Source organism: Cydia fagiglandana, chromosome 6, assembly GCF_963556715.1.
Source record: "Cydia fagiglandana chromosome 6, ilCydFagi1.1, whole genome shotgun sequence".
NCBI classification, from domain to species: Eukaryota; Metazoa; Arthropoda; class Insecta; order Lepidoptera; family Tortricidae; genus Cydia; species Cydia fagiglandana.
The window spans coordinates 9,475,213-9,491,675 of NC_085937.1; the positions used below are offsets into that span (position 1 = coordinate 9,475,213).

The 16,463-nt window shown below is 40.3% G+C and overlaps 1 protein-coding gene across 1 annotated transcript in view; it reads right to left on the bottom strand.

Moving 5' to 3' along the window:
* Positions 1 to 1,117: 1,117 nt before the first annotated feature.
* The window catches only part of LOC134665125 (atrial natriuretic peptide-converting enzyme), a 37,846-nt gene continuing 22,500 nt past the window's right edge, over positions 1,118 to 16,463 (bottom strand). Inside the window, exons 3-13 of the mRNA XM_063521953.1 lie at positions 14,575 to 14,773; positions 9,871 to 10,027; positions 7,795 to 8,055; positions 7,020 to 7,203; positions 6,660 to 6,875; positions 4,210 to 4,405; positions 3,618 to 3,793; positions 2,953 to 3,131; positions 2,552 to 2,768; positions 2,013 to 2,161; positions 1,118 to 1,462 (exon numbers count right to left, since the gene is read on the bottom strand). Of these exons, the coding sequence (XP_063378023.1) occupies positions 1,277 to 1,462; positions 2,013 to 2,161; positions 2,552 to 2,768; positions 2,953 to 3,131; positions 3,618 to 3,793; positions 4,210 to 4,405; positions 6,660 to 6,875; positions 7,020 to 7,203; positions 7,795 to 8,055; positions 9,871 to 10,027; positions 14,575 to 14,773 (2,120 nt within the window). The 3' untranslated portion in view covers positions 1,118 to 1,276. The remainder of the gene's footprint in view (positions 1,463 to 2,012; positions 2,162 to 2,551; positions 2,769 to 2,952; positions 3,132 to 3,617; positions 3,794 to 4,209; positions 4,406 to 6,659; positions 6,876 to 7,019; positions 7,204 to 7,794; positions 8,056 to 9,870; positions 10,028 to 14,574; positions 14,774 to 16,463) is intronic.

Genomic DNA, 16,463 nt, shown 5'->3' on the forward strand with positions numbered 1-16,463 from the left:
TTGATAAAATGGCTCATCTACTTACATATACCTACATCCCCCCGAAGTAAACCCAACCACTATTTAAAGGGAAGCGGTCTGTCAACAATGTCAACATACATTGATTTCATTGTTAAATTAAAACAAAACAATTCATTACAAAAGTTTTATTTCAAATTTGGTCTTTTCTTATATAAAAAAAGTATTTACAGTCAAATTATACTTACTTACAAATTGTACATATTTCATATATAATAAATTAATTATCTTATAATTACTAGGTTTCGAAATACATCTAAGTGACTTCCAATTTGAAGTCATTTTGTACCTTAAATAACAGTTAAAATAAAATTTTAAACGGTATAACAGAAATGTTTAGGTACTTATCATAATCATTTCATATACAAGTCAATGATGACAACTAGAAACATTTGTTTAGAGATATTTTACTTTTCGTAACTTGAATATCTTTGAAAAAAGTTTCAAAATCAGTTTTAAAATTACACCAATGACTACCATATTTGTCTGCAATACAATCTTCAAACTTAACAATAAGTACTTACATACAAATGACACAATTCATATCAGGACTATACATACCTACAGCCAAGTAAGCTTAGGTTCACAAGGTTTTAAGCACACATTTAGAAAAATAAGGTATTTCACATTTTTTTTTTATACATAGTGCATAACAGAGACCTATTCTAAAAGTGTGCTTAATACCTGATGTCAACAGTCTTGAGCTAGAAACAAATTATCGGACATGTCCTTCAGTCACGACTACCTGAGGCTTGCTCCTCCTTCTTCTTCCTCGCGTTATCCCGGCATTCTGCCATGGCTCATGGGAGCCTGGGGTCCGCTTGACAACTAATCCCATGATTTGACGTAGGCACTAGTTTTACGAAAGCGACTGCCATCTGACCTTCCAACCCAGAGGGTAAACTAGGCCTTATTGAGATTAGTCCGGTTTCCTCACGATGTTTTCCTTCACCGAAAAGCGACTGGCAAATATCAAATGATATTTCGTACATAAGTTCCGAAACTCATTGGTACGAGCCGGGGTTTGAACCCGCGACCTCCAGATTGCAAGTCGCACGCTCTTACCGCTAGGCCACCAGCGCTTCAGGCTGAGGCTTGCATCAGGATGAAAGAAAAAAAGTTAAAGTTAGCAAACTGACAATTTGCTATGTTCTGTCTGTTTGAAATTTCACACAATACATTTTTAAGTCTAATAATTTGCGGCTGATGAACACATTTGGTAATTTTATTCTGGCTTGATCACACAGTTGTGGTCAGGTCACCTCGCGGCGTTGGCGATGGTGCGTCGGATCCAGTCGATATGCGACGTTACGGAGTCGTAAATCCGTGGACGGCCGAGCCCGATCTTGGAGCAGGCGATGCGCCACCCGCTCACACCTAGCAACGACCAGTGTTTGCTCTGCTTGTCGAAGCACATCATGGAGCTCCCTGCGTATTCTTCCTCCTGTGAACAGGTAAAATCAGTTATATGATTTAACAATAGATTAATAATTCAAAGACGTGTAAAGTAGTGTATGATACTTAATGTAGATGTAGCCGCAAGCACAGCTGAAGTATGAGGCTTTGTACAGCGACATTCGTTTTCACGTACGTTACGGAGCGTTACAGCGCTTATTACTTCAGCTGTCAAATTTACGGTTACAAATTACCGCATTTTTTATAGGTACGCAAGTACTATCAGGCTCTGTGTTAAACAGCACTAATAGGCGTAGGCAGTAGTTAGAAAACCATCCATAATTTTATAATGATAGCGTAAAAATTTCGAGATTGCCTGACATACGGAAGGGATACAGAATTATCAGAATACACCTTATGTCACAATCTCTCATGGGAAACCTGCCTGTTGCAACCAATCTGGCCCCGTAGACAACATGCCTTCGTCGCTCCGTAGCGAACGAAACGCAACTGTCACTGTCACACTAATATGGAAGAGTGATAGAGAGACACAAAGCAATTCGACCACCTGTTTAGAATAAGATAAAGGTAGTACTTACGTCACAGTCGTCCTGATTGTACAGCGGCTCGGCACAGATGCCGTTGACGGTGGCGATGCTGGCGTTCTCGCAGTTGTGCATGGGGCTAGGGAGAACCTGGATGCGCTGCACCTGGTCCCTATTGCGCGTCCACCCCAGTGTGTTGCATACTACAACATACAACAAAACATTTAATCACATGGAATCCGTCTTCAGAATCTGAGAAAGCTGTATCTCTGTCGAATAAGTCACACTCCTTATGTAGGTGCTAATATGTGCGAATAGTTAGCGAGGTGCTAATAGTTCAGAATTGTCCAAGATAAACAAAGAGTGGAGCTAAATCTAAATACGAAAGTTGACGAATATGGCAAACAAACCACAAGTCGAATCTTTTCGGAAGATATGTAACATTAACGACGTCTCACAATTGAATGCCTTTTATAAAGCCTCTTTTGATACCCATGGTTTTCAAAAATCTGGCTGGTACCTATTATAAAACAAAAGGGAGGTCTAATCGTCGAAGTTTTGTTACACGGGAAACTTTCGTTGAAATGTCTAACCTTCATATTCCTCTGGATTGAGACCATCCACCGGCAAGCACGCTGGCCGCACAAAGTCCGTCATTTCCACGGGCTCTTCCAGTCTCACCAGCGCCAACATGCTTCCTTCCACCGGGGAGCGAACCATGCCGACAACTCGTCGCTCTTGCTGCCAGGGCGTCGTGCTCTGTATCCGGACTGTGCCTAGTCTAGCCGTCCACTCTGCTTTTGGTTGACCCTGTAGATAACGTTTTGTTAATTCGAGGCTCTAAATAGCTTAGGTACTGATTAGTGAAAGAAAACTGTCTGAGCTAACTCTGCGTCAATATTGCGCCGATCTTCGCCCGTTTGTTTCAACAACTAGCTTTATATTATATTATGAAGGTCATAAATGGCATGGCGTCGTTTTTGTCTTTTCTTACTTGGAAGCAAGAAGCCGTAGTGATGAGCCAGGCGGGGTGCACTAACGCCGCGTCGCAGGCGTGCACGTGGGAGCGCAGTAGGGCCGCATGCCACGGCCAGTCGCCGGGCTGCGCGGACTTCAGGAGGCCGTCCACGCCAGCTGTCGCCTGCGCAACTCGGGCCGAAGGTAGGCCGCACTCTGGGAGATAAGAGTGACATTAGAAGTTAACAACTGCAACAGCTACGGCAAAAAAATCGGACATCACATTCGCAGTGATATTATATGATACTAGCTCTGGCCCGCAACTTAATCTGCATGGAGTAATGATGATGATTGATAAAAACTACTATCCTATGTCCTTCCTCGGGTTTCAGAATTATCTCCCTGACAAATTTCATCTAAATCGACTTAGCGCGACTTGCACCGTTCCACTAACCCGGGGTTAACCGGTTAAACCTGGAGTTACCATGGTTACCAGTACAATTTGACACTGGGTTCACGGTTTAACCGCTTAACTCCGGGTTTAGTGGCAGGGTGCAAGTGGGCCTTAAGGGTTTAAGCGTGAATAGGTAAAAGACAGATAGAATTACTTTCGCATTTACAATATTAAATAAGATATCCGGTTACTTTCGCATTTACAATATTAAATAAGATATCCGGTTCGAAGGACCAAATATAACTTACCCAATTGATCGCATATAACCCTTATAACTTTCCTCTCTGGACATTCGCTTTTTAAAAATGAGATCTCAGCCGCAAATGGATCTACTATTTCAACGTATTCGGGTTCAGTCTTCTCGTTATCCAAATCTTCGGCTTCTGCTTCGATATCAGGAACTGCTTCAGCGCTGACTACACCCCTGAAACATAAACATTGCAATCATAAGTCAAGGCAGTAAACACTAAACAGTTGTCAACTGCTTATATGAAGATACATACCTAGTATTGACTATTGAATCATTATGTTGCGACCTTACGTTGATAAAACCTTTAGATAATAGTATTTACGAGTGGTCAGCTACGAGGTTAACATAGACACGATTACGCGTCTCTACAATCGACAATTCCGACTAAACTTTATATTATTTAGAGTAGCGTTAAGGTAAAGCGCTGATACCGGCCTAGCAGATTTTCATTTGCTTTGCTATTGAAATACGCGTTTTGCATAGCCATCACCGAGCGACGACCTGCGATTTTTCCGTTTTCGTACCGAGCGCAAAACTTGCTGGACTGCTGGTAGTTGCATTTTGTTCTGAGTAATCCATAGGACTCTTACTTGAAAGTGAGCGCCTTGCAGAGCGACGCTCCGACGCTGTTAAGCGCACGTTTGTCGCTTTCGTAGGGCGCGGCGCAAACCTTGCCGGCGCGGCCGCGCTCCGCCCACACCGCGTACCCGCCACGGCTACGTACTGCTCCGAGAGTCGTCTCTCTGGTCTCCCGCCGCCATCCCGCAAGGGAACGAGACACCCACACTAGAAGACAAGTTAAAGAATAAAATAATATTTTTATTCAGTAACAGATACCTCTGCTCTGCCTCTTTTTAAGAATGGAAAATTAATAAATAATAAAAACTTTTTACAAAAAAAAGAAAACCGACTTCAAAAAGGATGAAATAAAATATTATCCTTTTTAAGTCTATGCGTTACCAACTGATATGTTTGAAGTCGGTGCCAAGCCAACTTTTGAAGCATACCATGATTTAGGTGCGATTCGATAAGGATGTACGTTGGATTGCCTTACACGACGACAATGAACGTACTTTCTGTAGGTACAGTCGACGTTAAAAATATGTTTACACTTTTCGTCTTATTACAAAGGAGTAAGGTGCAAAAGTGTATAATACATATCTTTGACGTCGACTGTACCTAAGAACACACGATCAAACCTTCTTGGCACAGTCCGTACCATGTTTGTCGGCACGCAAGCGTGGGATTGGGACTGAAGTTATTTCCCGTCCCTTATTCAGAGGACTACATTTCAAAATATAAAACAATTCAAGGAATTTACGTTCTTGCCAAATTTCACCTAAAGCGGTTCAGTTGTTTAGCCATGAAAAGGCGACAAAGAGGCAGACAGAATTACTTACACATTTATAATAGTTCTAATGGTACAGTTCTAATGGGATTTATAGTCATAAAGGTGATTATTTTTGACGGGTATTCTTTACTACTTGGCTTGGCACCGACTTCAAACATATCAGTTGGTAACGCATAGACTTAAAAAGGATAATATTTTATTTCATCCTTTTTGAAGTCGGTTTTCTTTTTTTTGTAAAAAGTTTTTATTTTTCCATTTTTAGTTTTAACGCATTGTTAATACCGCGACGCGTGAATGAAAAACAACATCATGATTAACACTAAATTCGTGTATCTACTTTAATAAATATGTAATCTGGAATTTTCTCGAGTCCGTCACTACACTAAATCCATCCTCCGCCCCGCCACTGACCCAATCCCTCACGCCCTTCAACCACCATTACTCGACCCCTTTAACTCCTAACCCTAACCCCCGATCAGTAGCCTTACCAGCTTACCAAGAGTTTGACATTGATTTATTCGCTAGCGTGTGTGTAACTTACTTTCTTTGCATCTCGCTCGTACTGGTATATTAGTGCGAGCGAGATGCATAAAAAGTAAGTTACGAAGACATTAGCGTCGCTAACTTAGCGAATATGTCAATGTCAAACTCGTGGTAAGGCTACACTTGCACTACATCAAATTGGCGGTGTTCGGAAGCAAATGCTCGAGTTACTATAGAAAACACCGAAATCACTTTACACGTGCCTTTAAAAACTGAGGAGTTCCCTCAATTCCTCATGGATTCCATCATCAGACCAGAACCAAAAATAATTTGGAAACACCTTGGAGGCAACTCCTTCCAAACAAAAAAAGAATTACTCAAATCGGATCACAGGTGCCGGAGTAATCGCTGAACATACTACATTTCATAAATCATCATCATTATCATCAAAACAATCATCATCATCAGGTCTACTTCATCAAAGTGGTGGTTTTCGGGAGAAAATGCTCGAGTTGCTTAAGAAAACATCCAAATCACCATGCATGTGCCTTTAAAAATTGAGGAGTCCCCTCAATTCCTCATGGATCCATCATCAGAACAGAACCAAATTAAAATGGGACCAACTCGGAAGTAGCTCCTTTCAAACAAAAAAAGAATTACTCAAATCGGACTACGGATGTCGGAGTAATCGGTGAACGTACATAGAAAAAAAAAAAAAAAAAATAGCCACAACCGAATACAGAACCTCCTCCTTCTATGAAATGGAAGTCGGTTAAAAACTAAGACGTATAGGTACCTATAAGAAAGGTATACAGGGTGTAATCGTTAAGTGTAGCCTACATACGTACATTCCAAAAATATGTCGTACTGGTTTGTGCTACGTTGCCTGAATAAGTAGAAACAAAGACACACACAAATTATCCATCGGCATCAGCAAGCAATGGAGGAGGCGCAAGAATAGATTTTTCTTAAGAGAATGCTCCAGCGTTCAGGCTCGAGGAAAGCCTTCAGCTGCTGCAGGCTGCGTGGCTGCTTGCTGCGGTTATGCGTACGAGAACTACTTATACTAATAGCATCCAGCCTCGTCGATGTTACTCGTATCGGGCAGCCGGGCGTGCCGTGGCAGCGCAGATGTCATGGCAAATACTGCGCCGACGCACAGTTGTATACGAGAGCTTAATGATGATAGAAGTAATGTATACTAACAGCATCCGGCCTCATCACTGTTATCAGGACAGTCGGGTGTGCCATCGCAACGCAGATGTCTTGGCAAACACCGCGGGTGCAACGCGCAGCGCAGCGCGCCGCCGCCAGCGGACGCGCAGTGCGCGCAGCCACGCTCGTCAACCGCGTCCGCGCAGTCGGGCACGCCGTCGCACGAACGACGGGACAGCGCTAGCCGTTGAAGACCGCCCCGGCAATCTGACAGGGAAATTTGCAGTTAAAATAAAAATAAATCAGTAAATAACAAGTTTTACAATAACTTTATATGACACAATAAAGCACAAGCCAGCTCAAATGTATAAGAGGGGTTTGAATGGTTTGATTCTTAACCCAAGGTCATACCCGGTTCAGGCGCACACGATCCGGGTCCGAAATAGTCCGGGAAGCGTGAGCAGTCGAAGTGCGGACGCAGCCGATCCGGCAGCCGCGCGCCGCAGCCGGCATGGAAGGCGCGGCAGTACGCGCGGCACGGCGGCACCAACCGCGAGTCAGAGCAGCGGGGCTGCAGCATTTGGCAGACGAAGTCCTGAAACCAGTTTTAACCAAAAATTTAGTTTCGGTCAGCGAATGCGTGATCTAAATGGGAGCGAGCTTAGGTGTAGTCAGCAAAACGATTAGATAGTTTTTAACACTCCTGTATACATGTTTGTATGCAGCGGTACTATGCTAATAATTTTGCTGACTGTACAATTATTTTACTCGCAGACTTTCACTTCGTTATTTAGAAACAATACTAGCTCTCCGTACCGCACTATTACGCCACTCTTAGAAATTCAGAAAAAAGTAATATTTCACACTTCCGATCAGGGTTCAACGCAATTCTGGCGTGACGAAAACATGGTTACGTGACTGCCGTCTAGAAATAAGTCCACGGGGTGGACACATTAAATTTCTACTCAAGACATTAAAATTAGGTATTTACTGAAATTGCGTGTCAATGGCCGCAATCTAGGCCACTTGTTATGCTGTGTAGGTATCTTGCCTAAGCATATTCTCTTAGAACACCTCACTTATTGTTTCAGTCAGAATTACAGTTTACAGTTGGTTCACTATGTGTTATAATTTGCCTTACAAATGCAACTTGCTCTAATAAGTAGTTATTAATTAAACTTTTTACCTGAGCTAGATGAGAGCATTCGGCGTCCAAAAGTTCTCTAAAAGCGACTAGATCTCTCAGCAAGGCGTCCTTATTCTGATGGCCGACGAGGTTGGGATACGTGGTCGCGTTGTACGGCAGCGGGGAGCACAGCGAGAGTGTGACGGGAGCGCATTCCCGCGGCTCCTCGACCGTCTCCGCCGTGACTGCTTCGGTGGTCGGCGTGTCTGCCGGCGTTGCGTCTGTTTCTTGCAACGCTTGCGATGATATCACAGTGCTTTCCTGGAATATTTAGAACATTTTAAGTACTAAACAAACTTGCCGAAGGAAAGGAATAAGTAAGTTATCCTAGGAAAGTGTATGACGGCGAGCGAGGTCGTAGTACTAGTCTCCATTTTCACTCGGCATACTTTATAAAAAATATTTTTACACAATTTAATTTATTATGTTAACCACAGTTATGCCCCTTCATTATTTTTTTTTTATAAAGTTGTATAAATAGAATTCGTGTTTCGCTTTTAACTCTTATAACTTATAATAATCACAAAATTTCATTAAAAACTCATATTACCCCTTCGTGTCCTAGCTATGGTCAGTACATCAGTAAATCGTGTAAAATATTTTCCATAATGACAATATCCAGAGATGAAAATGGGGACTACTTTTGTATGCAGATGCGGTCGTCTTTAGTAGTAATTAATTGCATCTACTTAGTACTTACATACGTACTTAGTACATGAACACCCATGTAATTTTATAAATAAACTCTTATAATTTTATTGTACTTAGTATGAACTATAATAAGATTAAAATAAGGTAAAGGTTAGATATGTGACTTGAACTAAGTTAGATAGTACCTAGTTTAATAAAACGTGTAATTTATTTCAAGTATATTTTGACGTAATGTGAACGTACGAAGGTACCTACCTAATAATAAAAGCCGTCACGAAAAGCTTGCTAATGCAATTATTTGGTCACGCGTGACCAGACACCCTTTTCTCTTACTTAGAGGAACTTTTATTGTGGTCGTGAGATTGTAAACTGGCTGGTACTAACATTATTATTTACTTATAAATTCATGTTGTACATATTTTAAATACATCTCCATATTTCGTAGGTAATTCTCATCGTTAGGTATGCGAAGTCCAATGAGGCCTTAATAATTTCGCAGTGGAACACATGTAAATTAAATAAATATGTAAATACCTAAGCTTTAATTGGAACTTCTTCGATAAGATCACGGTTCAATTGATTGGGCATTCTTGATACCTATCGTTTTTAATTAATTACCGTCATAAATTAACATTTTCCCATAGAGTCAATTATCATTTTATAGAATTTCAGGGTTTTTAAAGAATTTATTTCAGTATATTGTCAATTAATAAGTGCGGCAAGGAAAAGCGTTAGAAACGTATAAAGTGTGAGCCTAATTTAGCCAATAAGTACATATTAGGATTCGAATAAACGTATCAATACCAATTTGCTTTTTGGTGTTGCTTGACTTTTTAATCCTTTGAAAACATTTGGCCTTAGAATTGAGACATTATTCACGCCTGATCGAAGACATTCCAGTTGATCTTGGTCAGTAGTTGGACGGTAAGTTACTTCAACTCAACATTACGACATACATACCTATTATGTGCTGCCACTACACGGTGGCAATGTAAACTGCGGGCGCGTTCTATTTGAGCGACTCAACACCTCACGTTACCTCAATTTGCAGTATGTCCGGCTGCACGGTCACGTTTAAAAGTAACCGCCGGTAGACATTCAGCACGAGCGCCAGCACATCGGCTACCCCGTGCTCTTCAGAGGATCGACTTGACACGTCGCACAGCTACTTACGTTACCTCAATATACAGTGTCCGGCAGCACGGTGATATTGTGGTATCCAGTACACTCGCACGCCAGCACCGCGACCACCTCATGCTCTCGAAAGAATCGACTTGAAACGTCACGTTGTATATACCACCAGCTACGTGGCATTGTAAACTGTGGGTGAAGGGAACGCGTTCACCTCACGTTACCTCAATTTGGAGTATGTCCGGGAGCACGGTCATATTTAAAAGTAACCACACTGTATATATATACGATTACCTCAATGTGCAGCGTGTCCGGCAACACGGTCTCGTTGAAGTAGCCAGTGGGCGCATTAAGCTCCCGCGCCAGCACCGCGACCACCTCGCCCGTGCTCACTGCTGTGAAGATCGGCTCGAACGACACCTCGAAGTGCACGCGGGTACCTTCCTCTGCACTGAAAAACAAATGTCGTTTTATCTCGTGCTGCGGGCTTGACGCGTCACGCTTTTCGCGTAACGACAAGTGTCACTTTCTGACATTATTTGGCAGAACAAGACAAATGTTGCGTCTACCGTTAATCGCGTGATAAACGCGATCACAGATTCACAACGCCGTAACACATAATAAATTTAGCAAATATCGGGCTAACTTAACATAAATTCAAAACAATCACAAACGCAACATTATTATTAATTAGCTTAATCACCATCGAAATGTAAAATTTTCAGTTAAACCTACTTAACCTACTGTTACGAGTGTATTTTAAAACTGTTTTCAAGAAAGCTTGGGCTTGGGTCGCTTAACTTCAAATTCGGGTAAATCCATTCGGCCCTCTCAGCAAATATCTAGGTACCCTATTACCTTTTCTTAATAGGTACCAAAAGCACATAATGGATTTACCCCAGTTTGAAGTTAAGCGACTCGTTTGTTAAACGTTTTCAGCCCTAAGTTATATACGTAATACTAATAAGTAAATACGCAAGTATAGATATATAAAGGGGTTATGGTGATGTTTATCATATTTTGATCCCTGACTAATCGTAAATAGGATGTACAGTCAAGGAATTTAAATTCCGACCCATTTCGTACTTTGTCACAGTGACAATCAATATGAAAGCCGCTAGAGACCTCATACGGTTGTCACTGTGACAAAGTACGAAATGGGTCGGAATTTAAATTCCTTGACTGTACATATTTTCATTAAGATCTTTTTATCTTTCTGAGTGGCTTTAATAGGGTATATACGAGATTTAACGAAATAATACAATACAGCAAACGGTATTGGTGATCTAAGTCCGGCGACATTGGCACTCCCGCAAACCCGAAAGTACAAACCTTTTAGGTTAGAGACTCGTTCATGTCTTTTGTTCTACATATAGGTACATACAATGAGTACCTAATTTTATTAAAATAGTAGAGGCAATTGAGAAGTTTAAAGGTCAATGTATGTAAGGTACGGTTTATGCCAGATGCATAAATTACCTATTGACTTATTTAGTACAAAATTTTCATAGCGAATGTGAAATTATAATCGAAAAAATAAATAAAATCTAGTATATTATTCATGTTACTCGTACGATTTGTTAATTAACACTAATACCTACTTATTGAAAGCTGTCTGCTAATTTTATGCCAGTGTGTAAGCTTGTTTATTTCTGACCTCCTTTCTAGTAAGAACGGAACAACGTTTGATGCGCGGTATTTTACATTTCGATGCAGCAAAGCTATGCAATATTTAACATATATGTACATAAGTTATATTTATGTCAATCCAAGGAAGGTCACGGACTTTGCAATGACAAAATGTGGAAGTATCATCATAACGTCAAATTTTTCTTAGAATATGACCTTTGAATAATGACACTCCCACAATTTGTTTTGTTAAAGTCGGTGCAGAGTTTGCTTAGGCGGACTTTAAATGCTATGCTTTAGCTTTAAAGACTAAAATACGAGTAGGCCATAAGTATTAGGCACTCTTGCTAAGTATCCTGTAGTACAGTCGACGTCAAAGATATGTTTACACTTTTGAACCTATACTCCTTTGTAATAAGGTGAAAAATGTAATTATATCTTTGACGTCGACTGTACAGGAAAACATACCTGCTTGGGCGATAGTACTGATAGTAGACGTCCAGCTGATTAATATGAACGTGTAGTTTGTTTTTGACTAGTAGGTACATTCACAAAGTCGACGTAGTTACTTTTTAATATTTTTTTAAAATATTTAGTTTAATTGAAAGTCGTCGGCATTTCTGTCGATTGTACGGTTATCAAGCGGTTAGTAGCCGTAACAAAATTGACTTGACGATTAGATTGAAGTCAAGTGACATTTTGTTTCGTAACGAAATGATAGAGCTATCAACATTGATTTATATTTAGTTCAATCGAGCATTTATAAAACGATCAGAAAACTAAACTATACTTTAGGTTTCTTCATATTCTTTATTTACCTAGTCTTTTTGGTCTAGCCTATTTGGTGCTGGGTGTAGGTAGGTACAATGTTTACCTATTAGTATCTATTAATTTTGTTTTAACTTAAGGGATCTTTATATGTAAGTATTTCCTACGTTCCTAATTTGTTTTGTTCTTGTATTTATGCCCAGAAGTATTAATCGTCCGAAGGCTCCGAAGCTACAATTGGCAAAGTACTTGTTAAGTATAATGAGGCAGCTACCGGTATGCATATATGTAAGTATGTACATGGAGCATTCCATGAAATTGTCTACCATTTGTCCCGTACAAACGCGATTTTCTGAAGATTTGCAGATACAAGAGTTTCCTTTTCTATGACAAATGGTCAAAATTATGCGCAGAAAAAGAATTGGCTACTTGAAATGCCGAAAAAAACGTCGCAACACAGGAAATAAAATGGGTTTGTACGGGACAGCCCGTGGAATGCTCCACATAAGTATACCGGAAAGTCAGTATAGGAACCGCCGTACGTAACATGCTGTTGTTAATTTCGTTTATGAACCATAAAGAGTCTACTTAGAGCACATTAAGTACTTACCTAATTGTTGCAATGTTTATAATATAATAATTATAACATAATAATGCATAAGTACCTATAATAATGACGTTTTTAACCATGATGTTAGGTATACATGTAGCTTTCTCTCGCTAAAGTTAAATAATAATGTATTAGGTAACCTAAGTATAAAAAGTTTTAGTTTACGTCTGTCTATTCAATACATATCTATTTTTATATCTCCATTGTTTATTTAGCACCGTTTACTCTCATTTTACCCAAGGTATATCGTAACAAACCGCGACACGGATAACCAATTTCTCATTTTCCGTGTGGTTTCATTTAGTTTAGAATTCGAGCCACGTAAAGAAAGGTCTGCGTGAGACCCACGCGAACGTTTGTAGATCGACCTTCACTGTATTTCTACTACGTGCCATACATAGAAAGCACAAAGCTTTGAACATACCACGTATAAACTTTCACATGTCAATATAACAATACATATGTCGGGGTGATTACGCAGCCTACATAATGCCCATAATCGTAGCGCACCGCATTACCGCTAATGAAACCTAGCCCTCACACGCGATCATAGATCTTTTGTAGTTTTGTAAGTGGCCATAAATGGTGCAATTGCTCTTTTGAGCAATACTTACCTAGGTATTAGGTACTGAATTAGGTACCTATTGATACCATAGGTAGGTATGTTAATAGGGGACAGTGTCGACCACGTTTCAACTGCCTAACGTAAACAATTTTATTGACATGAGTGTAATGCTCCAATCCATTAATTACTATTGATTGTCTATTGATTAATGATTACGTAATAGACAGGTCTACTCTTTAATTTTTTACTACGCGGTAATCTTATAATACACACTCGCTAACATGACACAGTATGCAAATAGAAAGCTCTACTATTAGTAAAATTCTGCTTAGGTACATTACATAGGTACCTACTAGGTACCACTACACCAATGTGTCCTAATAAGTAAACAGTATCCTGACGAAGTGATAGCATTTTAAATTTTGGTTAAGGCTGAGGTCTAAGGTTGATTAGATTGCTTTTATTTTTAATTAAACTTTTGAATATGCAATTATACCCAAATTAACGATTGCGTGTAAATACATGACATGACTAACTTATCACGTCGGCGCCGCAGGTCAATTAATTGAGAGAAATCAGATTTAAATCGCCTATTAACATTGTCTAATAAACGCAGCAATATTAAATAATCATAGTAATAACGTTTCTTTAGAAAACTTCGCGGTTATTAAGCACAGTTTCAAGTTAATACGTCCTTTTGCTTGTTTACAATTTACAACAGTGTAGCACGCTCCGGCTCCGACCTAGCCGAGATCACAAGAAAGTGAACTTTCTCTATAAGCTACCATATCGATGTTGGTGCATTCGAAACGATCGAGTGCCGATATCGGCGCTAAACACCTTATGTAACGCCTTATTTCAATAATGACAAACAAAAAGTTTTCCCGTTCCGTTCACCGGAAAATTAATCAGTCACTATTAGCTCATGCCATTTATCGTAGCTGTGACAAAACGCCTCTCAGATTTTGCTGCAAGTAGGCTCGCCAGACACGACCGCAATTTTACAGTGCTCGTGGCAAATAACTAACTCGTGCTTAGGTCTTATGAAACTCGGGAATGGTATTCGACTTTGTTTTTGTGATATTACGAAATTTACCATGCGTCCACTTCTACGTGTTATACTTAGTTATAACTTAAGTGAGTTCTACATAGAAATGTTAGTTTTCATTGGGGGCCTATTCGACTTGTAAGAATGTTAGGTCATGACATGGCTAACGTAGGTATGTACACTTTTATAAAGTAAGAAAACTGCCACACAGAGTAGTCGAATGTAGAGATACTACCATGTGGTCTCCTTGCTCCATGTAACGAGTCAAAATGGGCCTATAAATAATACGTACCTTACCTATTTACCTTTTTATATCCTTTATTGAAGTTTACAACGAAAGTACATAAATACATAACTAACTTACGTAATTATAATTACCTGTCCAAAGCAAGAACATCCGCAGACACAAAACAGGACCGAAGCTCAGAATTCCGGTAGAGATCGTGCAGGGCTTGCCGCATGGCTCCCTCCCGCGTGTGATTACCCTTGGGCCCCTCCCCTTCCTCCGTCCCCCAGACCGTCACAAACGAGCCTCGGAATGTTTGCCGGTTTAGAGGATCGCCAAACAGGTACATGTCTGTAAAGAGGATACACATAGGCATAATTAGTATATGGTATATTCGGGAGTGTAATAAAATTTTAAGGTTGCTACGTGTGTAGATTGTGACCGTTACACCTTCGCCATGTTGGGTCCTGCTATTAACCGGGCTCATTACGCTTAATGACTCTGTGCAGTGTCTGATGCGAAAGTCACATTGTTTTGTTAATTGTTCGTAACTGTTATATGCAGTTAATTTTGCTTATCTTTAATAATGATGAATCATCATTGAGTGGTTCATATACAATCGTCCACTTGTCGCGATTGCAAGGCCATTCGCACCGAGCGAGTTGCCGGCCTTTGCGTTCACGCGGTGACGGGCTATCTGTACTTCTATTCCGACCGCTAACCAAACAATTGCCTCACACAACCAAAGTAATAGAGATGTTCGATTGGGAGTAGTTGTTACATAGGATATATTCATATTTATACTGGTTCTTGTTAGGCATTTGTTTGGTAAACAATGGAGACAAAAGCGCTGCGCTCCGCCCGTCGCCGCCTGCGCTGGTAAATGTCGCCGCTAGGGATTGCAATCCGGTCCGGCGGATCCGGTAATCCGGCCGGATCCGGCACATTTTTCATGATACCGGATCCGGCAAAATTCACCGGATCCGGTCCCGGATCCGGTAAAGTGAAATATAAAGCGCTAAAATATAAAATAACAGCTTAAAACACTGCTAAAATTTAAAAGTTCTCGCCAGTATTCGAATTTTCTCGCTCGCAAACAGCAACACAACAACTTGTTTGTTAGTTGACGCCAGTCTTCTAGCCGACGAAATATGTGTCGTGAGATTTCCGTGCACCGTAAGTACTGGATTGGTTTATATTCAATTTATTGTGTTGTTACATTGCAATTTAATGTACATGTTCTTTCGTTTTATTTTGTACAAACCATTTTAGCCCACTTATAATAAGTGTTACCTGCATTTAAAATATAATGAATAAATATTTATAAAATTAAATAGAGAAATATATGTTGACTTTTGACAACCGGTCTGACCTAGCCAGTGGGTAGTGATCCTGCCTGTGGAGCCGCGATCCTGGGTTTTCGAATCCCGGTAAGGACAATTATTTGTGTGATGAGCACAGATATTTGTTCCTGAGTCATGGTTGCTTTCTATGTATTTAATTTTAAGTATTTGTATATTATATATCGTTGTCTGAGTACCAACAACACAAGCTTTCTTGAGCTTACCGTGGGGCTTAGTCAATTTGTGTAAAAATGTCCTATAATATTTATTTATTATTATTAATTTTTTTATTCATCATTTCTCTTAGGCTAGGGTTTTTATAATATGAATATAAAAGTAAAATATAAAAACACTTACAAAACAATAAAAAATACATATAAACACATTATAAAAAACCTAACCTAGGGTGCCGCCAGCAGCGGGGCAAGGCCCAAGCTACCGGTGGTCAGGGCTGCAGAGAGAGGAACCGACGTACTATCCGCGCCGTGTCCAAGATCACCGCCTTCTGCATCTGTCCCTTGATCCAACCACCTAGCGAGAGTCTCTCGAGATGTTGGTCGAGACTCTTCGCTATTAAACCGTTCACTGAAACGACAATCGGGACAATGATCGTCGAATCAACATCCCACATGGCGGTTATCTCGTGAGCCAAGTCTAGGTACTTACTGGACTTGTCCTTCTCGGCCTTCACGAGATTC